The following is a 25,848-nucleotide window of genomic DNA, read 5'->3' as shown; positions in this document are numbered from 1 at the left end:
AAGATGTGAGACTATACTGTACAGTGTACAGAGTCGACTACTACGTCTTTGGAGACTTGTACAACGATGTCATTTGTGGAAATGAAGTTAATTCTAGAAGTTTTGATATAGCACAATACCATGCGATCAGCGTATTGTAAAGCAGCACCTTTTTCTAATGATTCTTCCTTGATGTTTGTAGGTATCCTATTTTGATCGGAAGCGCATATTTGACGATTACAAAGAAAAGCTAGAGAAAGAAGGCTTTAAAATAGCCGAAGATAATAAGAAGAGTTAAAACTTTGTACTATACATGTAATACTTTTGTGAGTTTTGTCGTTAGGGTTACAAGGTGAATGGACGGACTTATATGCTTCGCTTGTTAGCTAACTATCAAGAACATTTTTAATATATTATACGTAGACTATATTCTATAAATTATCAACTTAAAGCTTCATGATACAATCTATAAAGATTTATAAGCTCATTTGGTGTAATAAATACCCATAAATTATTTATGTGATGTATAATTAGTAAAGTATTAGTGAATTGGTTAGAACTACCAACATAAAATTACGGCGCTTTATTAAAGCTAAGTAGACTTTACATGCTATGCAAGTATGGATGCTCTACATTGCCTAGTTAGCACTTTGGTATAGGTATATCGACACCCTAAAATCTTAATTTGCTTCCGGAAATCGTTTCATAAAATACAGTACACTTGCATGAAGTAATGCCTAGGAATATCAAGATTACTTTGTTAGCCTTTTCCATTACAAAGATACAGCTAAGATAAGCTAGTACAAGCTAGATGTGTTCGTATTATCACAGATATTATTAATTTACACACAATTGTAAGTTATAGTATTTTGTAGTTTGTTATAATTGTGCATTGACTATCTATATTACACGCCTTTCTAAAAGCAGATATTCAGCGTATTCTTTAGCTAAGTTGCAGATGACTGACGTGCCATTCCAGTTTCGACTTTAAAGCAAGATGCTCATTATGTAGTACCACGAGATTACACAGAAATTACATACTGTATTAGCTAAGGAATAGGGATCAAGTAATGAGCTATATCATGCTGCAACCCAGAGCTTTATGTCCGAGTCAAGTCTTTAATGAATTGTTCTTACATTTGTAGATTAATTGAGTACCTGGATCACCAATTAGGTGAAATTAGAGCGATCCAAAATTCCAAGTACTGTAGTTCTAAAGCTGCTTCAGTAAAGTACTAAAGTAGTTAGTAATGCAACCGCAGCATGTCTACTAGTTGAATGCTGCCTCGCTGTCAATATATAGCTAAAAAATTTTGCCGCATTACCTACCACTCACTTCGGTGTCAATGATCCGGTCAAATTAATAATACTAAGCCAGCTAGACTTAAATTGCTTTGGAAAGTACTGCTTAGCTTTACAATACAGTGCAGTGCTTTCGGAAGCTCTTGGCTATACTGTACTTTACAAAACTGTGATACGCGTATAAATCACTGTATGTTCAAATTACAGTAAATCCTTATACTGTTTGATAATTTATATTATAATAGTTATATATACGCGTATATAGTTGATTTATCCCACGCAGTCTTTCGAAAGCTCCTGATTAGTATAGATAAAGTCAGCTTAAATTAGCTCAAAATCAAGGTGAAACATGATTAGGGCTTTATGACAATTTATGATAGTCATTATTATTATCAATATCATTTGGCTTTTGTTTGATTTATTTAGGCGAGATATAACAGTAGGTGCATTAGTTTGTTAAAAATTCGCGAACGGCTCATCTCTGGTTTACTGTACCATAGTTGGGATCCTAATAAAAGGTCCTTTTAGAATCTCTACTGTGCTGTACAGTATATCATACTGTCTGTAACCTGTTGGTTTTTTTTACGCGTAGAGGTGTTTACAATTAATAATTAATTATACGGTATTATATAATTTAATAGATAGTATGGTATTAATGACTCATATGGGTATATCTTCAGTAAGAAAAACAAGTATGACAATTTCACAACGTCTTGACAAGGGATTTGATTATGAATTAATTCTAAATGATATAACTTGATAATGATACCGAATGGCATTGTTAGAAAAACTGGTTGTTACGGTATGCTTACAGATATACATTTATAAGGTATCATAGTTCAAGATTTTGCTTTGTATAAATAAGGAAAAAACGTAGAATTTTTTTTTCAGGAACTTGTCGTGGTAATAATGTTTAGATATATAAAAATCTGTACTGTTGCCTATTTTAATATCAATTAATACTAGTTACAGGTCATACCAACAATAATGCTGATGCATTGTCAAGATTGTTATAATAAATAAAATGATTGTGACTTGTTGTTTAGAATTTATCCGTAATTTTATTTCTTCGAAATTCTAGGGGACGAATGTAAATTAATTGATAAGAATAATTACTAATGTCAGTACAGAAGGATTTATATTAGTACAGAGACCATATCTTAATTGTGTTAACGTCAGCAATCTTATCTAATAAGGTAATCACTAATGTGTAATATACAATGTATAGTGCGAATCACTAATGCATAAGATCGTTGCATATAGGTTAAGTTTTACTTATTATAGTCTAGTTCCTCAATCTCTGGTCTCGATACTGATCTCCCCACAAACGTAATAAAATAGCTTATCATTATCTAACAAGGTTTAGATTACTGTGAATTTTATTACATAAGGCTAGTTTATGACTTCATTAATCGACATTAAGCTAAAATGTAAAGCAGTCTGAAATAGTAATTACTAGTCTAGCAGAAAAGATGCCAAAAATTCTTTCAGTCTTATAAATCGCTGTAAATATGTATGTATCTTGTTAGTCATGTTTAGGAAAGCAATTTTATTTCCCGTTGGGTAAAATTTTACTTAAATACTATAGCGTAAACAATAGTTTACTTTGTCTATTAACTTCTCAATATTCAGATAATAAATTTAAAAGTAAAATTACTACATTGAGAGTTGTAATTTAAAATTGAATCAGATGTTTGTTACTAGTTATACACCAGCCAAATATATATGCTTGTTTCAAAGCGTATCATCGAGCGTCACTGTGTCATTACTAAATGAAGGGTGCAGATCTTTGTATTTTCTGACAGCAATAGCGCACCATAAATTTGAAAATTGTAAATATGAAGCATGATTCATATTTTCATACAAGATGATACAGATTATCCTCGATATGATCGTAGTTTTAATATTATTAGTAATACTGCTATACTTTAGGTATAAGTACGTATGATGTAATCTGTACTATATATATTTTTGGATCTTTTATCGAATCAGTCAGTTATGTAATCAATCTTACGAGCCATAGGTACAAGTATGTTGCCAGCTATAATAATTTTTAATCTATTATTGAAATCAATTGTGTAATCTTGCGAGTCTTGGATATTTTAATCCACGCCTTCCCTACTATAGCCTGATTAAGTTAGTGCTATATGCTTTGTAATCGATATAGGTATATAACGTGAGCTACAACTGTATACTAATTATCGTAATTTTTGATCTATTTTCCAATATGTGAGCAATATGTAATTGTTGACATCAAAGCTTGATCGAACAATTACCTAACGCACCCTTGATGCGTCATAACCCCTAGTATAGAAACTATTACATAAATAAATTAGCAATACCTCTCTGTTATATCAGACGATCAGCTGACGATTGAGTTGAGGATTACGTAAGCTATTGACTGTATTGGGAGATAAAAGGACACTGCAGTATCCATGTTTATATTATATCTATAGCTGATATATACGTTATTACAGTTGAAATAACACGGCAACTAGTCTCCATTTTAAATAATATTCAGTACAGTACAGTAAGTATACTGTACTCCACGACAATTTCGGAGTCGTCAGCGATCTACTTTATTGTACTGTTTCTCTTGTCATTTTGTTGTTGTAATGCACTGTACATGCTGTAGTTTCATATACTTTATCTTAAAATGTCAACAACAGCAAATTTAAAGAATTACTGTGGAGTTTCCCATACTGTTTCTGTATCTTAGAATGCCAACAACTATTGTAAGCCCCACTTCTATTATATCACGAAAGACTAACAGTAACAGCAGTATTAACTTCGATTATTACTAAGATAATCAGGTGTTTTTGCACCAATTGTTCGAGCTTCTGCTGGATCAATGATGGAAGACGGTCCATTTTACCCAAATATGGAGAAAATGAGATTCATTACAGTACAGTACAGTACAGTACAGTACTGTATGTCATACAGTATACTGTACTGTACAGTACAGCACTGTACAGTATATTGTACACTGGTGTAGAGCCTTGTTTACTGCTTCACTTGAGCCTTTCCATATTGGTTTAAAGATTAATGAATGAATCTCATCTTATCCATATTTGGTCAAAGGGATAATTTTCATTATTCATCGATAAATACAGTGCATTTGGTTGTTTTGGTGCATCGTCAATTCGTTATAGAAAGCGATAGAAAAATGAAAATAAAACATGACGACATACAATACTGTCAGTAAACGCGAAGTAATACGAGTAATTTGTACAGTACAGTACGGCGACTGCTGAGCAACGATTGGACAGCATTCAATTTACTGTACAGTACAACGGGTATTACGAAGCTAGTACTGTACAGTATACCGTACTGTACTGGACAGTACTATACTGTACAGTACACTAGTTTGATATTGAAAAATCAGCCAGTAAAGCTGCTGAAGCAAACCATCGACAGGTCTACTGGAATTGTACCGTAGTTGCACCACACTGGTACTGTACGTGCCATACTGTACAGTACCGTACTAGGACTCCAGTCTGGGCCACGCCAAGGGAAGTTGTATACGCAGCCGCATTATGATGCGGTTGAAACGTTTGACCGACACCCGAGCCTTTCGATTGGCTATTGATTTTTTGTAATGAATTTCATCTTGTCCATATTTGGTCAATTGGACCATTTTCATCATTGATCGATCGCAGCTCCAACTGTATAAATACCGTGGACTTGATTGGCTTGGGAAGCGTCAATTTTTTTCACGAGTGTGCCCTCTGCCTAGGTGTGGTTTTGTCTCCAGTTTTGAACTCAGCCGTATAGCCTTCCAAGATTGAAAATGGTAGGTCTATCTTAGCGATTTTTTGGGCAATACTGCTATTCTATCCTAGGTTCTATAAAATAGTCTTATTTTTTGGAGTTTCATTGGATGTACGTATCCTACTGTACAGTATATGATGTTGAAAATATCATCTTTTGCACCGTTGCTGGTTGGACATGATAAATGGCCAATCAGATTTGGCAGTACGCATACAATTGCAGTAGTTTGCATGTACTATACGGTACGGTACTGTTTGGACTGCTGAAAGGCATACCATGAGGATATAGTCAATTTCTTCATTCCTATGAAATAAGTCTGCAATTTTTAAAAGTATATTAGACCACTGCGTAAATTGTAGTGTATATTGATTGGTGTAGTCTTTTCATTTTTTTCCAACACAAATTGGATCGGCCAACATGCGTTCTCCGCTTTTATAATTCTACTCTTGCTGCACAGTACAGTAGTCTGTATCTTACACCAATACTGGACGCTAACATTTCGTAATGCTGGTCAGTTTTACACATCGCTAGCGGATAATTGTAGGATGTCGAAATAGATTAACAATAATGCCAAACCCTACAGACACTGAACAAATTCAGTCTACAATTCAATTATCAACACTTTAAAGTGGCGACAGGTACAGTAGTTTTCTTTTTGAATTCCAAAGATTCGATTTCTAGCCATTTCGGCACATGACGGTGAAGTCTTTCGCGCTTATAGACTCGACGCATATACGCTTTAAAAATGGACAGAAAATTAAACCGAAAGCGTTCTAGTGTTTCAAATTAGTAAAGGATAATAATTGAATCATTGCACATACTTGGTTGGAACTTACAAGCCAATCGCAGAAATTGAGAAAGTAGTTTTAGCCTAGGCCAGTCGTCATCGAATACTATATTTTCCCGCTGAATCCACTCCGAAACCAATAAAGAAGACACATATGGGAGTACTGTAGGTAATAAGAGTAAGAGACCAAATCATACGGTACAGTACCTTTATTAGTATACCGTATATAACACGCTACAAATATTCGCCTTGAGTGATGAAGTACTAATAGACAGCATTCCAGAAGCTAGCTGCAATATAACGGTAGAGGTTGTTTACTAACCCGTACTTTGGCATGTTGTAATTGCCAATCGATGCAATCGACGTAGGCAGAAATTCTTAAAAGAAATATCCCATACTTATTTTCAGTATACACAGTATGTTATCGATTAACTTGATTTATTATGTGGTGAAATCAAGTTGCACGTTCACGGTTTTCACAGAAATGCCTATCACCTCAGGACTCTCAGTACTTTCTTCAACTGTACTGCTTGTCAATCATTTATTAAAGTCCTACCCTTCTCGGTTATACAGCATAGAAAACCATTGCATTTTAAATGAAAATCTAGAAACGTTAGTATATCACTATTAATTTTATTCGCGGTGTTCATGCATTATTTTTGCAGTGGATATTCACAGGCATTTATTTGTTAATGAAGTAAGATATACGTTCATTTGTGTCTACTTTGCAGTCGATATTTTATTTGTAAAATAGATCATCACCAATAATGTCAGCTCTAATTGATTTTATATGTATTTATTCTAGACTTCAGGTGTAACATTAGGTGAAAATGTCTTATCAACGTACGATGATTGCCAGCTGCGCCATAAATACAAATTTATACTTTTCAAATTGAATGATAACAAAACCCAAATTGTGGTTGAAGATGCAGTTACAGAAGGTTCTTATGAAGATCTTCTTGCCCGATTACCAGAAGATGATGGACGTTTTGCTGTCTATGATTTCCAATATTTCACCGCGGATGGCGGTGAAAGAAATAAACTGGTTCTCATTGCATGGTAAGTCGTCGATTAGATTTCTCTATTGTAAAAGACAGTTACCAGGACTGTTGACAATGTGAATTAGGTATTTCAATTTCTTTTCACACAAAGTATCTACAGTATTATTCGAATGTTAACTGACAGTTAGATATACCTATGCATGTTTACACAAGTCCTTCCGCAAAATAAGTAGAAGGAAGGAAGTAACGTTAATATGACTGCTAGTATTACATATTTTATAAAATCTCACCCTTATTTTAAGATGTTATGACATATCAGTAATTGAACACCAATTCTGTTTATTTCTTATCTTTATTAATTTGTAGGGTACCGGATACTGCAAAGATTAAAGTAAAGATGGTGTATGCCAGTAGTAAAGAAAACCTCAAGAAAGAATTAAATGGTATTCACTTGCATGTTCAAGCAACAGATAAAGATGAATTGGACAAGGATGATATTTTGAGTAAATTGTCAGCTGGTGGCAGCAAATAAATTAACTAACTTGATGTTGAAATTTCTAGGGAAAGAGTTAAATCTTACGTAGTAGTAGCATCATCGGATACAGTCGTTAATGTTTAAGTACTCACGTAATAACTGAATCTTAGTTAATTAACTGAATTATCATTCATCGATAAATGAATCAATGTTGCTTGACGATTTTGTCTTCTTGTCATAATTAGAAGTCGTTAATGATAATTACGTTGTCGAACGCAATAACAGTACTTTAATTGCCTTATCACTCTTTATTATTTCAATATGGTAATAACGAATGACTGTTGGTATAGTAAATAGAATTTGTACTTGATTTGCTATCTCCATGTTTGGTTGATCGTAAATAAAATTAGGTATGATCATTTTTGGGAAGCTAAATCATGATCATGCCAATTATTCTAATATGATTTGTGGACTTATTAAATTATTGCTTACAGTTATCAAATGGCTATAAAGAAAATTTTATACTTTGTACATCATTGATCAACAATTTATATATTATATAATCAGCTGAGGGGGGTAATAATGATAATACAATATTATCAAATACTGTTAATCACAGATAAGGGTGTAAAATTCAGTAATGATGCCATTTCTATTACTATTGAATATTTTTTCTATGGGTTACTCTTTATACATTTTAATTATAATTCCTGTTAGTGGCGACTGACGAGTAGTAGTTTAAATAACGGGTTGATACAACTAGGGTTACTACATTTCATTATCATCATATGCACAGTCCTGTGTTGTATGCGATTAAATGGGTGCGGGTATTATTTTCGATTTCCGATGGTGGTCCAATTCGTTGTGAATCCTTTATACTAAAAAATTTTTTAATCGTACCGTGTGACGCGGAGAGTAAGTGCAACCGTTATTAACAATATTATTTTGCACAGCACTGCTACCAATTAGATGTTCAATAGTAATACCTACTTGTACGTGGTGTAAATTAATAGAATATGCAACGTCGTTATATTCATAATGCTCATCCATCCAGCTCGATCAATGATACAAGAAGAAGAGGATATGAAATTAACGATTACAAGATTGTCCACTAGAAGTTAGTTCTTAAATTAATTAATTATTAATTCAATCTAGCCCCCAATCACTTTAAATTAATGGCAGAAAAGATCAACAATTTATAGAATAAGTGATCGGTTTACGCGGAGTTAATGAAGATCATTTATACTTAAATTACATGCTATTTTTTATTCCTAGCTCGTTCGTACTCGTAATCTACTACTGGCAGTGCAGGTAGCGTGATTAATTGTACTGTAAAACGGTATATGTTATATAATGAAAGTGAATGAGTAAATGAATGGGACTAGAAAATTTCTTGATTGCTGTTTCAATTTGGCATCTTTGCGAGTCCTATGATCGTGCTGAGACGTCTACAGGCCTAGAGTGGATTAGTCGGACTAGAGTAGACCATGAATTGCTTAATGCACAGTACACATTGTACAGTCAATGCTACACTGTAAAACTAGAGTCATGGTTAACAAAGTTATTGAAATACGCTAATCGCAACCAGGGATTACTAACTATTCTAAATTGGAATGGTACTGAACTGAGTAGTCTGAGTGTTAGTGTTTTGAATTTACAAATTTACAAGTGAATATGATTGACAGTATTTGCGTTAAGAGAATAAGAATCATTCTTATCACTGGTTATATTGCAGTGGTGCAATATAGAGAATTTTATAAAATACCAAAGTCATCCACTACTGGAAATGACTACTGTAGTAATTGATTTCTGGCAGTGTTGCCAAAGTGCTGTAAACGTTTCCATCGAAGAATCTCTTTTAAAACTTAACTGGACTTGTAGTAGTCCATGACTTTACTTACAACATGAATCTGATGATCAGCACCGTATGGGGGCCTAGCACGCTACTGCACACTGTCCAGTACAGTACTGTATTAGTGTACTGTAGCATGTATTGCACAGTACCGTCCATACTGTACTGTACTGTAAACTGCACCGCGGACTAACTGCACAGGGCTCTGGTGTGCACATGACAGTGCAGACCAGAGCACTGCAATGCAAGATTTTACTAGGCTGTATACCTAGCTGCACTTTCCTTAGGCCAGACATCACGTTGGATCATCATGATGTCGATTTTAAAAAGTAGACCATTTAATATTGGTATGTATTCAACGCTACTGAAAGGCTGTAGAAGATACTTGTACCAGCTGAGAGCGGAAGAAAACAAATGGAGCTTGCATTCGTTACGTCCTAACCGAACGCGTACGTATTACAAGCGGCCTGAAAAAAAGAAAGGAGGACCGAGCATTCGTGGATGGGTAATCTTTGCTGGCACAACCGTAGGCATTGGTGTTGCTGGAATCATTTTCGCAGGTAGTGGATGTAGTAGTTTTGGCATCTACTGTAGATTTAGGTTGACTTATTTAACGTGATGATGAATATAGTTATATCAAAGAGTCATTCTCATAGCATTTATGTCGATTCATACTTACTCAACTAGGGGCTCCATCGAAGGAACCAGAGGAGGTAAACTTTACTCCTTTTTAGTGTTACTGCTTTTGCCCAAACTATACATCAATACTAATAATTATAATTAATGTATAGATATAGATATATAAGTGTTATATCTACAAGTCAATCGTTGCTCATCTCTAATCTCTATCTATTTGTTAAATCTACAGGACATTGATAATTATGATCATAGTAAGTGCTATAGTAGCAATATTTCTGGCATCGTATAATATAGCTACTGTTATAATATCAAGCAATTTGTGGCAAGTTGGCAATTTTATAGTAATATATATTTCAGAATTTAGAAATAGCTACAGTAAACTTTTATTACATAAATAATGACGCGCAAATGCCTATTGCAGTATCCTCTAGCTCATACTCTACATAATTATAATTACCTTGAAGTAATTTTATTATATCATGACCTATAAATAGAAAACATTGCTTTGGCTTACATTTATCGCGCAAAAGATAGACTTAGGAACTCTATCAAGGTAAGCGATTTACTATAAGGTATAGTATTCCAGTATCGTCAGCTCAAGATAGACCATCTCAATATGATTTTACTAGGAATGATACAATTTGCTTCGCAATAATAATTATAATCGAAATTCGTATCTTAGTGGCTAATTTTAAATCTAGTCGTGCATAGCTTTGATCGGAATATACTTTATTGAAGTACGGATTGTAATTTACATTTGGCAAGGATTAAAATAACGTTTTACGTTCTTTCAGTACTTCTCCGATCCAATCAGCCCCAAATTATTGCCTGACCCTTTAACTGAACCATACTATCAACCACCTTATACATTGGTCTTGGAGATGACAGACATATTGGTACATCCTGAGTACGATGTAAGCCTTTAAAAACTGTACTTAATTGAGACTTTACATTTGGACAGATACCACGGGAATTTAAAATCAACTGCTTAACGAAATATTGGGGTATTAATTTTTAGAGAGCTACGGGATGGCGTTTTAGGAAAAGACCAGGTGTTGATGCTCTTCTCAGACAATGTGCTCCTCCACTTTTTGAAATTGTTATTTTTACTTGTGAGGGAGGAATGGTAAGTCAATTACTTTGTGCCTCTGTGCTTTCTTTGGCTATAACTCGTGACGTAATATTATTTTTCTTATATATGCGATTTTTATCAGGGCGCTATGCCAGTCATTGACAAGCTAGATTCAGAAGGTTGCATCATGTATAGGTTGTTTAGAGATTCCACCTTATACAAAAATGGTCATCATATCAAGGTTACAGTCGTATAGTATATCCGAAGTTTTTGTGCGTTTATATAGCATAAATATATTTAATCTAATCTTTGGTTTAGGACATGTCTGCTCTTAACCGTGATCTTTCCAAAGTTATCGTCGTTGATTGGGATCGAAATGCAACCAAATTAAATGAGAGTAATGCTGTTCACTTAAAGAGATGGGATGGTGATCCATCCGATACAACTTTGTTTGATTTAATTCCATTTTTACGAAGTAATGCATCTGATGTTGTTAAATGATTTGGGTATGTTGTCTGATTGAATTACCAAATTAGAACTTTTTTTCATATTATAATAGCAATAGCAACTTCCGGTGTAAGTGACGTTCGCACTGTCCTAGATTTTTATCGTCAACAAGGTGATGATATGCTGGAAGTATTTAAAGCGAACCAAGCCCGTTTCCTTGAAGAGGAACAACGTAGAACAAAACTGCAACGAGAACGTGGTGCTGCTAATAACAGATGGTCTTCTGGCGGCTTTACAGGAAAGCTCTTTGGCTCGAGGAGCGCACCGGTAGTTAAAATTATACATGATATCATGCCTGGTGATTAATATTAAGTCATGTTTTGGGCTTCTATCGCTGTTTAGGAAGCAAGGCAAGAAGATCAGAATTTCGAAGGGCCAACGGATTTGTCAGTACCAGTTCCTGCCATTTCTGAACCGCCCGCTACAGGAAAGAGCGATAGCAATGTTTCACCACAATCTAATTCTAACACCTGGTGGTCGGGATGGTTTGGTAGTTCCACAACTAATGAAAAATCAAAATAAGTGTCGTAAAAGTTGTCTGTAATCGCGAGTTATATCGATACAGTATGTCATGGATTTCTAGATTTATCTGAATCTATAACCTGTGAGTTATTTTAAGGCTTTGTGTACAAATTTCGTTTTGTTTTGACTGGCAACATCTTATAATGACGTGATGACAGAACATTGTAACATTTACTACTTATTACAGTGTCTAACTAAAGTTATGTATTCGTATGTGTACAGCTCAGGTATTGAGTAAGACTTGTTTCTGGTATACCTCGGAATGCGAGGGATAATCAGCAATAGTCTAATTGCAAACCATCGCACAACAATGTTAAACGTTTCTTGATTTAATCCATCTTGCTGCATATTACAAAGCTGAGTGAGTACAGCTTGTTTACTTACTCACTGTTCATTCGTTAAATCGTGTTATGCAAGATAAATGTCAAAAAATAATATGCTATTCCTTTAAGTATGTAGTGGATTTTCTAAATTATTTTATCTATGGTCAATTCGCGAAAGGTGAACATCTGTTGCGTATGAACGACGATAATTTTCGAAATCATTTTAGCGTTTACAAAATGATAAACCTATTTCGACTACGTAACCTCGTGTAAATATAGCTATTTAGAAAGTCTGCGTAACGGCATTGATATATTAATTATTAACAGATTCAAGACAATGTGGGAATAAATAGGAAAATATTGATTACAAACCGATTCCGTTAGACTATATTATCGATCGATATAACTTTACATGCAACACGTTCTTATGAATGAATGATTCCGCGGTAAATTGTAATTAAAATGCTTGCCTACATAAATATAATTTACCTGCGCTAGGTAATTATTGTTCAAAATCTACTATTTACTTTAGTACTTAGGACTATGTAAGGTTTTTTAGTAACATAAACTCAGTAATGAGGATATTTCATATTCACGTATAATTCCTTGTATACCAATATTCGTACGTAGGTACAGAATCAATTAAATTAGTAATGTAGTTATGAAATTGTCAAAAGCATCGCGTAGCTTCTGCTATGGACTACTAGAAAAAGCCCGATGCAATTTTTTTCTTAGTAGTCCGTACTCCGACATATACATTTAGTCATTTCTTAAATTTAGAATAGATTGATTTGAAATATTTATTTTGAATGAACTGAATTCTGTAGTGAATAGTGTATAAAATTTATATCTACACATACACGCATATTTATAGCAAAAACAAAATAACGATGATAAATTGCATCTATTCTTGTGATTAGTGTAATTGATCCTAATGTACGATACTATACAAAAGTATTACTACTGTACTACTATACCTATTTGCTACTAAAAAATTCAGTTGTGAAGCTATACAGTACACATCCTGTACTATGACTATGATGTGCATACGTTTATCGTAGCGTAATCGAAAACTACAGATTTAAAATAGAAGTTATTAATAAAGTTGGATTTGCCATGCGAAAATTTACGAGAACTATCTAAAGAAATTAAATTAAAGCGACGACCATCATCTATCTAATACATTTCAATATTTAGCCGACATACGAGCAGAAGATGGTTTGCATGGTACAAAGTATAATCTTGTATCAGATGATGTTTCGATTTGCAAAGATAGAAGTTGCCATTGATTTAGTTACACGTATTACGTAGTCATATATATCGCATTTTGTTATTAAAGATGAAATAAGAGAGTGATACTTACTGAACAATCTATTAAGGTTAATATGCAGCCGTTAATATTAAAAAACTGCATACTATCAAATAAATCAAACTGATTAATTATAATTTCAGTGCTCCTGGCAAAGGAATAATCATATAAGATACTACAGTAGTCCGGAAATAAAATCTACTATGACAGAATATACACATAAAGTGATAATTATACTATTAAACTATTAACTGTGAACGAAGACAGTCGATAAGGGTAATATGAAAATCATGAATAATAACCAATCGCAAACACGCCCTTCACGCATTCCAGAGTACTACTTGTACAAATAAGATCAAATAAGATCGTAATTTACCGTCCTATAAGCTACCTTCAACAGTCTGCATTATGCAGCTAGATGGAATATTTATTGAACGATTTGTTTTCTCTCACGAACGCAACGCCGCTATTCAATAGCGACTACTGTACTCAGCCAGGGACTACTCCACAATTTTCACCTGATTCATCTACAGTATGCATGCTGGAGTATACTGCAATATCGACTGCTAGAAAATGTCTGGTAATCATGACTGTAGGCTAATCCAGTAATTCAAGCAGCCAAATCATTGATTTTACGAATTATACACTATAAATAATAATCATTACTAAAATCAAAGGCAGGAAAGTAACATTTTCTAAGTTTTTGAACTCGAGGATGAATTTGCAAATGTTTAATTACCGTTATTTATTATGAATTTAAGACTCGTCTGCAAAAATTATAAGACTTATATAGCTTATTTTCCAGTATTATGAATTTGTTGGGATTTAGAGGGTAATTGAAAATAAAAAAAATATATCGTATTTAAACGACGAGGATGGGATTCGAACCCACGCGGGCAGAGCCCAATGGATTAGCAGTCCATCGCCTTAACCACTCGGCCACCTCGTCATACGTTGCTTCAATTTAATATTTTTAGTATATAAACTTAAATTTTGTTGGATTCTGTACAGTACTGTATACTGTAGATTGTACTGTACAGGACAGTGTGCAATACTGTAAGAGACTTAAGTTAGTATGGCTATCTACTGTGCTAAACAGTGTAATCAGTTCATATGGAACTAAAGAAAGCTGCCGGGGAAGATGATTTGCTAGCACAATGCTGAAGACCAGTTCAAGACATCCATGCTTGACTACATTACTTGAATTGAGGATATTTTTTAGGTGCAGCAGTTATTGAGTTCGTGATTGCTAAAGGAAATTAAGTTCTATTAGTAGGAATACAGAATTACAACAAACGAGTAGTGGCAACATGGTCAGGAAAAGATATAGCAAGAAATCGAAATCTGTTTGGAGGAAGAAGACAGACATTTCTGATGTTGAAGCTCACCTGGAAGAAGTTCGTAGAGATGAAAGACTAGGGTAAAGGAACAATGGCTAATGAAATTGTTTATGCTAGTTTCAGTAAATGTAATCATGTCTAAGGTTTGCTTCGAGTAGTTCTTACGGATAACTATGCGGTACTCGTAATCATCGTTATGCATATCATATTTTCAATACAAAGTGGTCATGAATAAGCATTAAGGACAATCACTTCATCGTTACTATCAATCATGTTTAACAGGTTGCTTGCCGTAGTGCATGCTGATAAATAATTATAGGTTATCTGATATGGTTGTCTATAACCAGGTAGAAAGAACTTCTAGTTAGCCTTTTTAAATTCACATAATACGTCTGAGTAATGATAGTGTTTGTGAACAATCTAAAACATTAGGTTTTCTAAAGATATTCTCTGTAATTATATAAAACTAGTCGAACACCATGCTGGTGATACTTGCGCACTTGTTTATTGAGCATAACTAGGACCTATATTCAGCATGGACGAATATGCACAGTAGAGTGGTATCATGTTATATTGCTACAGCTACACACCGCATATTCTAAGACTATAAATGCTACGTTACCAAGGATTGCCACGTAACATATATAGTATCTTAGCGTAATTACAACAGTTTTCGTCTGCCCGCTTTACTGAAATAATTATATATATTATAGAGGCCCAGCATCTTTGAAGAGCAATGACGAGCTGTTTTACGTTGAAAGAGGCACAGAAGATGCGAAATCGGATCAAGGTAAATAGACTAAGAAAAAGCAATACTGTATTATTATTATCGATACAGTTTGATGAAGTGAAAATCTTCTGTCGTTTTGCAATTATGATGATCAAGAAGTAACAGTAATTGATGGTATAGTTATAGAAATAATGTCATGTATGTCTGAGCCAACGGCGATCTTCTTGCCATAGCTATATCTTACTATTCTTACCTATCTTATGTATAGTGCCGGCGATAAAAGAGAAGAAAAATAGAAAGCGGAAACCTTTAACGATCGAGTCTCTCCTAAAACCAGTTTCTAAAGTAGAAGCAATAAAAAGGAAAACCAATAGTAAAGATTATAATTTGGATCTAGAGCTGAAAAAGAAAAAAAAACTGATTGGGAAGACTAGTAATAGTAAAGAAAAAGTACCTGACAATAGTAATTCACAGCAAGTTTACAGCCTGTGGCAAAGTGATGAAAGTCTGGCCGCTAACAGTAAATATATTAGCTATACTAATATTCGTCTTCACAATATCGTTTTGTCTTTAGTATTCAATAAATAACTTATTTAATATTCAAGATATCGTTTTACCCTTAGTATTAAATACGAAGGAATGACTTATGCCAAGCACTTTGCTGATTTCTGTCAGGTAATACTTAATTTATATTCACTACATTAGATTCGAAAGGAATAAAGAAGGGTGATCAAATAGCTTCTACGACAAAAGATCAATACAAGGTATTCTATTTGCAATGGTCAGTAAATATGTTCTTGATTACGTTATTATTAAATGCAATTTTGTGGAACTATTTTCATAATTTGCTAGTATTCCGTATGCGCCACGTAAGAGATCTGGTTTAGATGTATATTATGTTTGCTACCGGTTTAGAACTATATAATTTATTTTTAGCGACCTGTTAGTGTTGCAAAAATCGAAACAGAAGTGCCTAATGTTCAAATATGTAGCTCAGGAGCATCATATAATCCAGCTTATGATGATCATCAGGTCAGTCAAATGTTCCGCACACAATTTCTTATCACCTGCTTGATATCACTACATCTACAGTTCTGGGACCATTACATTGCGACCATTCCGTTAGCACTGGTTATTTCCGAGTATACTGTAGCGCCGCTTGTATGACTATAAATTTTTGTAGTGGCATCTAGATGTTAGCTGTAACGTGCATGTTTATAACGTTATGATTAATTCCTAAATAGGTATTGCTGCGTGATGCAATAGATGAAGAGATGAAATCACTGAAAAAGCAAGAAAAATTAGATCGAAAGCTAGCGCTACCAGAGAACTTTCAGAACGATGTGGTATAGTCGTATTTAGTGTTCATATTAGTTTTGGGATCGTAAATAGTTATTTAAAAGCGTTAAAAATTTTCTTAAATTCTTAGACAACATGGAAAGAAGAAATGTCATGTGGGCTGTTTCAAACGGAAGAAAACGAAGATGACGTAAACAGTAGCGCGTCTGATGATGATATCGCTGTTGGTAATACTAGAACAGGAGCTAGGAGAAGGCTAACATTACGAGAAAAAAGATTAAAAAAGATTAGGAAATTACGGGTTTGCGGCGTTATCATTTGTATACGTTATTTAGCTAATTGATCGGTGAACTTAATGTTATTACCGCTGCTCTAACGAATTAGGCTATGGCCAATAACGACGTAAAATTGAAAAAGTCTAGAATGCAAGATATTTACAGGTATTTTGTACTATTTATGCCAAGCTTTCGTAAAAACTGATAGATGGTATATTTTGAGATAATATATCATGTATGAATAGCATTGTTTGTTAATAACGCGTCTAAATATTTTTGCATCATAGATTAAGAAAAATTAAAAGTAAATTAAATGAAGTTGAAGAAATATCTTCTAAAAAGCAGCAAACGAAAGAGCTAAAGCTAGCAAATAGTAGACATATGCCTAAGCGGCTTGGAAAACTCCCGTATCTATTTTATCTACTTTGCTAATGAATTAATTAAAGATTTATTTAGGAATAGAATTGGTACATCTCTTCAGAGTGCCATCGTGAAATTTTTCGAATTACTTTTATCTTTGCTATTACCCGTTCTATTCCTGAGCTTTCATGTAGTTATGAAGAACCGAAAATAGATATTAAACTTAGTACCGAGTTAACAGGCTCCTTAAGAACATCATCGGTACGGCTTGCAATGTTGAACAATTAAATGCGTTGCTTTAAAATTGATTTAGAATACGTTATTGTAGATTAATAACCTATTTATTTTAGGTGGAAGGCAACCTATTCAAAGATCGATTTAAGAGCTTCCAAAGAAGGGGCATTATTGAGTCTCGAAAACCAGTTGGGTAAGAATCTAGCAGTGTTATATAGTATAAGAAATAAATAGATGTTTTTTCTCGAACTAAATTATAAATTTAATTCATTATGCTCACTTCTGTAATTCAGATCTGTACGCAAACGTCGTGTTAAATTTTATGAGAAGAAATCTTACAGGTTAGTATTCGTCGTTGACCATATTTAATTTGATAACGAATTATTTAAAGAACTTTATAATCCAAATTATAGGGATTAATATCAATAATAATGAGTGGTATGGATCTTAATCTAGGAATAGGATGATATCTATGTTATGATCATCCGTTAGAAACTAAAGGAAGTTGTTATGAGCATGTGTTATATATCGAATTATTAGCTGATTTATTTGATAAACCATATCGGTTGTGTTTTATATGTGATAGTTAATGATCAAACTGACTATTTAATACTCGTACAAATTATGTTAATTCGATTTAATACGATCGTACAGAATATGCTGTTAAACAAATAAAACTTTTTTGAAAAATTGACGACGGAATAAGCAAACAGATATTGGCAATTAGCCAGTATTAACTCATTTTGCGTTCTTCGGAGAAAGTCAAATTAGGGCATGTAGGCTACAGCTTTTTTAGAGTTAATTTATAATCAATCATTGATTTACGATGTTTTTCACTTCTGAATATTTATGCAGGTGTTAGTGCTTATATTAAAGGTAGATGCCGAGATCGTATTAAGATTACGATGCTAAATTTGAAATTATAAGAGTACGAGTACATGTTTAGTTTTTATTTGTACATTATAGTATCGATTCGCAGTATTTGAAGTACAAGAAATATTTTATATATTATCACGATAAAAATCCCCTACGATTATAGTAGCATCCGTGCTATCCATAATTCATAATGTAATATTTAGGTTATAGAAGTATAGGAGAAATCTTTCATTTCAAAATGACTTATGTCGAGACATTTAAAATACAATACAGATATCATGCAAAGCATTGTGAATGAAAGTTGTAGCGATTACTGCGACGCTTGCGTTGTTTTAATTAATTATCTGCAGCTGCATGTCACTAATTCACGGTGTTGTATGAAAAATCTCATATCTACGATTGATATCAAGTCGTCCATATCCGGAGATAAATGGCACTTGAACAATCAAAACAAGGCTAATATACTAGGTGGCTGTAATACGCGTAGTTGTAATTTTAAAATCAAATGCGTTGATATATAACTATGATAGAAATACACGTTCTATTGTTGCCTCGTCATGGTCATGTTGTTTTCCTTTTATTTAAATACAGTTAATGAGAGATTGCATGTCATCAAGGATTCAAATTGTGGTGATTACCGCAACATTTGCGACGATATACGTCTTTGTATGTCCATTCGTGTGGTTCATAGTATTCGATGTGTAGCTTATGACTTGGTAGTTGGTACACTTTAAACATGAATACTGTATTAAGGTATTAGGGATAGATAGTCCGGTATGATAACGTTTGATATACAACTATATATATATAATCACTGGATAAGGGACCAGCTGCGACGGTTGTACATGTAAGAGTAAGGAGCAGGACAGGCGTTCAAATAAAGACTTATCGTAAAACCGTCTCAACATTCATGTTTAAATTAATTGCTATCTGCTCATACTAATAATTAAACAACGTTGATAAAGTATTACAATTCTGTAGCTGATAATTATTTCTATCCGAGAAAAACGGTATTCCACAATCCAAACAAGACTGGTATACCTTTGCAGCTACACTATTTAATTTCAGGATTAAATTAATTCATTGTAAGTATACAGCAATGCTTTGAAGACGTTGTAAAGATTGCTAACTATTATGACAGATATTGAATTCTGAGTGGGTGTGGTCGAGACAGGCTGTAATTAGAATTATACAATTATATGTCATCTATCTCTATACATTTGTTTTAAGCTTTAACATTCGTTAACGAGTAGATTTTATGATATAGAGATTTGAATAAATTACTAAAAGACCATACATGTGTTTTTTATTATCATCCACGTCACGGCCCTTCCTTTTACTTGGGTGGGACTGGGTAGTTAAATATAGCCCTTACGAATATTATACTTTTGACTCCCCACCTATCAACCAAAATAATAGAAATAAGCCCAACCCTGATCTAGTTTGTATTGATTAAAAATTATAACCTTATTTGTATAGCCAGTGGTTAGTACTGTTGTCACAGTTGCTATCAGTTAACTATATAATTGATAGTAATACTGGTTATATTAATGGTAGAAGAGAGATCCGGAACTGTAACCATGATCATATTATAATAATATGCATACTCATGGAATACTAGCTGCCCTAGCTACAGTCTATTGTATTGAGTAAAGCAATCATTATGAGATTGCAGATAGTATAGAAGACTGAAATAGGGTAATTAGTAATTTTATACTCTAACCTATACGTACAACAGTATATCATCGCAGTAATAATCACAGTGCACATTAGAGCTTGTAGGCAATCGCCAGTTGTCTAAACGCTGATTTCCCTTTGCTATCGGGATTGGACAAGATTTAAGCTTTACTTTGCTAATTGCTGGTAAGTGCTTCTCCATCTCTAATTTTGTTTTACTTAGTTCTTGTTACTGGTATTAATCTTGACGAAATAGATGGGAGTATCACTCTTTATCGATATCACCGTTGTGATATTAATGGTAACATAGACCAGTTCCGTTATAAGTTATCATCGGTTAACTAGTTAAAATTAATTAATCATACCTGCATGTTAATACATCCTCAAGTATAGATCAGGCAGTAATGGTTTGGCTTTTTTATTCATCTTCATCAGTTTTATGATAATCAAAGACGTTTTTCACGACTGTTTTATTCTATCATCATATTTGCTTTTAGAAGTAAATCTAGTTAATCATTAAGCAGCACCTTCGATCTCTCAATTACTGTTATCAACACTTTATCATCGCTTCTCTATGACTGTATAATCACTTCCGCAGAATAACGGGGTCATACCAGTGAAAATGCTATTACCGTAGAAGTAGAGTTTTTCAGGAAATTTGACTTCTCGACAGTAAAATTGTCGGTAATTGCAGTTTGTCAGATAGAGAGTAGAAAGTATTAATACAATTGAGAATAGAAAATTGAAATAAACACAAATAAAATGAACTACTTCGTAGGATAACGATATCATAGCGACGAAAATGCTGTTAATATAGATCAGCTATCGTCTATTGGGGAACGAACCGCTTTGTATTAACTAAGACTGCTAGGAATTAAATCTACGAGTAAAAAGATAGCAGATGGAAAGTATGACGTATTTATGCAATCCAGATCATAACTGAAAGTAGTTTTCAAACGCCACGATCCATGCTATTGGGTAACACACCTTGGCGACGAAATATTACTACTGTAAATGATTTACAGCCTATGGAATAGGCCAACTCGCTTATATCAAGATCATAAATGATATTAGTTATAGGTAAGAGGTAGCGGATAGAAAATGTTAACGTTACCAAGATCGAAAGCTAAAATAGATAGGTAGAAAAGATCCATTTCAGAGTATCTTAGCGACGAAGCATTAATGCAATTGATTAAGAAATGATTAAACGACTAACTTAGTGATATTAACATCATGAGTTATTCTAATCCTTGGTGAAAGGTAGCAATAGAAGATGTTAATACAATCAAGATCAGAGGTTAAAATAAGTAGAAATTAGATGTATTTCACAGGATACGGTATCATGGGAGTAAAAAATCAGCCGTGATTAGATGATTTATAGCCTATAAGAAGCCAAACCAACTTAAACTAAGATCACGGATGATACGATTGAGTAAAGGGAGCGGATGGAAAGTATTTAATGCAATCAGGATTGTAAATTGAAATAGATGCACAAAGAAGCATTCGTAGGATAGTGCTGCTATCATAGCGATAAAAATACTGCTACTTCAGATGATGTATAGTTTACTAAACATAGTAACTCCATTATATTAAGACCATAGATGTTCAGTTCATGAGCAAATGGTCTATAACCAAGATTAAAAGTCGGCTTAGATACAAAAGGCAATCTCCAGGGATAACTGTATCATAGCGACAAAATTAGTATAAAATTGATCATCTATATTCTATTGATGGACCTAACTCCTTTACATTAATACTCTAGATAATTTTATTCATTAGCGGAAGACCATACGTAGACATGAGTACTGCAATGGAGGCGATGCGCGAAAAATGGTAGACTAGAGTATAATCTATTCCTTAAAATGACGATTTTATCACGTCAAAAATAACATTACTTTAGCTATGAACCTGCTCTGAGGAATGACTTCTTTACATCTTGAAATTATGAATAATCAGAGTCGTTGTCAAGAAGTATCAAATGGAAAATATTAGCCTAGAATAAGCTGTCAAAAATTGTTTATATTAGACTAGTTGAAATAGCTATCGGTAATGACTTTCATTTTTCACTTTCGAAGAACATTTTAAAAAGCATAAAATATTGATGAATATTCACAATCCTTAGCTGATTATTAATCAAATCAATTGTACATTTTAGATTTTTTACCGGTAAAAAATCGACGACCAATATGGAGGAATCCGGTAATAGTCATAAAGAAGGTTGGTTGTATAAGCGGCATAGTAATTTTGTTGCTCATAAATGGAAAAAGTTATGGTTTCGATTGAAAGATACTAAACTATACTATGGAGAGAGTGAACAGGTATAAGATTAATGACTGATATAATAAAGTAATCGCCATAATCATTTTTCGATATAGGGATAATGATACATTTTGTATGTCAGTAAATCTTTTTCAACCAATAAACTGTTTGACATAGTTGATAGACTATTTAAAAAAGGTTAGTACACTCACTAATGGACTTTAACTAGTAAGTTAATTAAATATCATACAGACTAAAATTACATCTTTATATTTTTTAATAAGGATTGTTATTATTCACCTCAAGCAAAGTAATACTTACAAAATTTTAAATCTTATAATTTTTTTATTTGCTTTTTGAACCATTTAAATTTTTGCTATTAACGAAAGTAGAGTATTACCAGTTAACACAGTCTAGAGCAAGAAAAATGAATACATATAGTAATTGAAATAATCATGAACCATTTGCTAAAATACGGTACAGTAGTTGTCTGGAATATTGCTTGAGAGTGCTGTTAGAGATTGAAACAATTTTGACTACTATTTGCTAAAGTATAACATGGATAGTTTCGTTAAGAGTAAAGGGTAAAAACAAAACCACCGTAATGCAGTATTTTTCACTATTTGCTACAGTTAAAACTGGTACCCGTTAATTAACGGCATCGGAGTAAATCATAAAGATTCAATCAGTAATTTCAATGATTATCACTATACGAATATACAGAAGCGCTATATTGGTGATTAATACCAGTTAGGGTAAATATCTAGTGTATAGTAGTTGATAGAATAAATAACGAAAGTTATTTATAAAGTACATACTATATCGGTAGCAAATATTACATATCAAGAGTAAAAGGCTGCCAGTAATTTAAATATAGCGCCATCATAATTAGGATGGACTGATGAGGATCTTTTATAGCTATAATATTTATGCTGTAGGCGTAAAAACTGTCGTCTAATTTAATGCAATCAGTTCAATAAATGCATCAGCTTTAACGATGCAGGTAATTGTACAGTATGCTTACTAATTTAATATCTTGATTGTTAATACCATATACTAATTCAAATTGATGTAGTCTAACACAATGTAGTACGCAAAATCTTACCAACCTATTAAAATATTGAAAGTATAGTGTAAGGTGCCGTATACAGTCCTAATTTATTATCTTCGTTTCTAGCAGTAATTTTATATTTATCGCATAAAAGGTGTAATTTGTGATTCCGTATGTATAATGTAAACTACGTCGAGCTATCAATTATCATGATAGTATTAGCATAGATCATATTAAAAAGTAAAAGATATGTACTCATATTACAATTTAGAAAATTGGAATCTAGGTAACTGTAGCAGACAATATCTATCTATGGCAAAATGTATCACTAACCCAATAATAATGTATTGTCTACAATTTCATTATCGCAACAGTTCATAAATCATTAATATAGTTAGATATTGAGCTCATGAGTATAGAGATGCAACGAATATAACTCAATTGAGGTTCCAGATTGCGATATTAATTATTAATAGTTTAAGTTTACGTTTGCCATCATAGAATATCCATTACCGATACCGAATAGATATATGCTAACAGATAGAACGATGATTAATAGTTCATGGGATAGTACGTATTAGCCTCATATCCATCGTATTATTGCAATATACATATGCTAAGTTACTATTGTTAAGGTTATAGTAAATTACATTACTTGATTACTTACAGTACTTGCTTGTTAATTGTTGATTTCTTACAGTTGTTATCTTATGTCGTCCTTTTATATCGATTACAGCATTTACGTATATACAATATAGTAATTCTATACATTTTTTAAGCATCTTGGAAGCAGAAATTAAGAATAAATATTATTTGATAAAATTCGCGTAGCTAATTACGATAGCCTAACATATATGCTCCTGTATTTAGACGTTATTTATGTATTTTATTTAGGATTTAATAAAGAGTTTAGAGCTAGAAGGCTGTGAATTAGCTGAAAGTAGCATCGATAAGAAGGAATTTTGTTTTTGTATTAAACCACATAAAAGTAAACGGATATACTATATCCATGCTTGTAATCGAGACGATCAAAATGAATGGATGCAAGCAATTTGCTTTGCTAAAGCTACTGGTAATACCACTGATCAATCTCAAGCTTGTATTATACAATGAATACCTGTTCAGTTTAGCTGTTCTTTGCAACATCTATAACCTGTGCAAATCTTTTGCTAGTGCAGTGTAATATTATAACTTTATTTTAAGATGAAAAAGACTGCTATGTAGCTTCTGCTATAATTAATACCGAAAGCGAAAGCTAACTACTTATAAAATTGACCAAGTTATTACACTAGCACAATCTATATATCGATTGATATGTTTAATAGTAATAATAATAATATAATTAATCATCTAATAATTAAGACATCAGTAAGCCAATTTTTATTACTGTAATATCTTCTAGAATGCCTTGTTTTTAATATCATGAAAGTTGCTTATAAGTTAATTGTGAACACAGTAATACGAAATGGCTCACCTTCAACGGTTAGCAGATTTTCATGAGCCATCTGTGTCAAGATTGCTAAATCGTGTTAGTATTTAGTAGATCATGCACAAGTAGGCATACTGTACGATAAAATTGTAATGCATTAATGGATGTATACTGTAAATCATGAATTTATTTACTACCTTTGAGCTTGCTTTGTATTGGTCTCTGCAAGCGTGTGGTTTGACATGTATTTTTTATGTGTAATTTTAAACTAATATATCACACTTTCCCGCTATCTTAGCAGCTTTTCAGTTTGTTAATATAAGCGATTCAAATAAAAAGTTTAAATTTTAATTTAGTCATATTATTGGAATTATAATAATTGATGAACAAAATGTTGTCATCATTACCTTAGGAAACATAGTTGATAACAATTGCATTTATTTTTCATTACCACTATTAAACAACAATAGCACATAGAATATGATTGTATGATCGTAGTATAATCAGATATTCCACGTTAAGATAATTCTTTGATTATGCTGTACAATACTCAGTTTTGCGTCGTCGCTTCCGATCTTTAAGCATGATTCCTTTTAATGTTACCATACAGTATCTGCTGTAATGGAATGTACAAAAATATGATGCTAAAGTTATTTTTTCTTATTAAAGTCGAGAAATAACGAACGTATGCACGTGCAGGGATCAAATATACTGTGTTACTAAATGATTATCATTGCAATATGAATAATATGCAGGCATAAAAAAGGTTAATTGGCAAC

General features: G+C 33.0%; 4 protein-coding genes across 4 annotated transcripts; all 4 read left to right on the top strand.

Annotated features, from left to right (window-relative positions):
• Positions 1–5,071: 5,071 nt before the first annotated feature.
• On the top strand, positions 5,072–7,372 carry TRIADDRAFT_57086 (uncharacterized protein; the record flags this gene model as incomplete). Its single annotated transcript, XM_002113518.1, has 3 exons — positions 5,072–5,074; positions 6,645–6,898; positions 7,207–7,372. The coding sequence occupies 3 exons, from the start codon at positions 5,072–5,074 to the stop codon at positions 7,370–7,372; spliced, it is 423 nt and encodes a 140-aa protein (XP_002113554.1).
• A 3,225-nt stretch (positions 7,373–10,597) lies between these two features.
• TRIADDRAFT_26300 (uncharacterized protein) lies at positions 10,598–11,691 on the top strand (the record flags this gene model as incomplete). The annotated part of the gene is made up of 5 exons (XM_002113517.1): positions 10,598–10,720; positions 10,825–10,932; positions 11,021–11,119; positions 11,197–11,353; positions 11,438–11,691. Coding segments are annotated over 5 exons (741 nt in total), but the record flags the coding sequence as incomplete, so codon positions are not given.
• A 3,158-nt stretch (positions 11,692–14,849) lies between these two features.
• On the top strand, positions 14,850–19,387 carry TRIADDRAFT_57084 (uncharacterized protein; the record flags this gene model as incomplete). The annotated part of the gene is made up of 12 exons (XM_002113516.1): positions 14,850–14,959; positions 15,593–15,669; positions 15,878–16,129; positions 16,315–16,373; positions 16,546–16,641; positions 16,854–16,955; positions 17,039–17,209; positions 17,293–17,348; positions 17,894–17,970; positions 18,071–18,118; positions 18,633–18,653; positions 19,245–19,387. The coding sequence occupies 12 exons, from the start codon at positions 14,850–14,852 to the stop codon at positions 19,385–19,387; spliced, it is 1,212 nt and encodes a 403-aa protein (XP_002113552.1).
• A 3,129-nt stretch (positions 19,388–22,516) lies between these two features.
• Positions 22,517–24,753, top strand: TRIADDRAFT_57083 (uncharacterized protein; the record flags this gene model as incomplete). The annotated part of the gene is made up of 2 exons (XM_002113515.1): positions 22,517–22,648; positions 24,535–24,753. 2 exons carry the CDS (start codon positions 22,517–22,519, stop codon positions 24,751–24,753), a joined length of 351 nt encoding a protein of 116 aa, XP_002113551.1.
• Between the last annotated feature and the right edge of the window lie 1,095 nt (positions 24,754–25,848).

Source organism: Trichoplax adhaerens, genomic scaffold (assembly GCF_000150275.1).
Source record: "Trichoplax adhaerens TRIADscaffold_6 genomic scaffold, whole genome shotgun sequence".
Classification (NCBI taxonomy): domain Eukaryota; kingdom Metazoa; phylum Placozoa; class Uniplacotomia; order Trichoplacea; family Trichoplacidae; genus Trichoplax; species Trichoplax adhaerens.
Note: the sequence above shows the minus strand (reverse complement) of the source record. Positions and strands in the feature narration are given on the sequence as shown.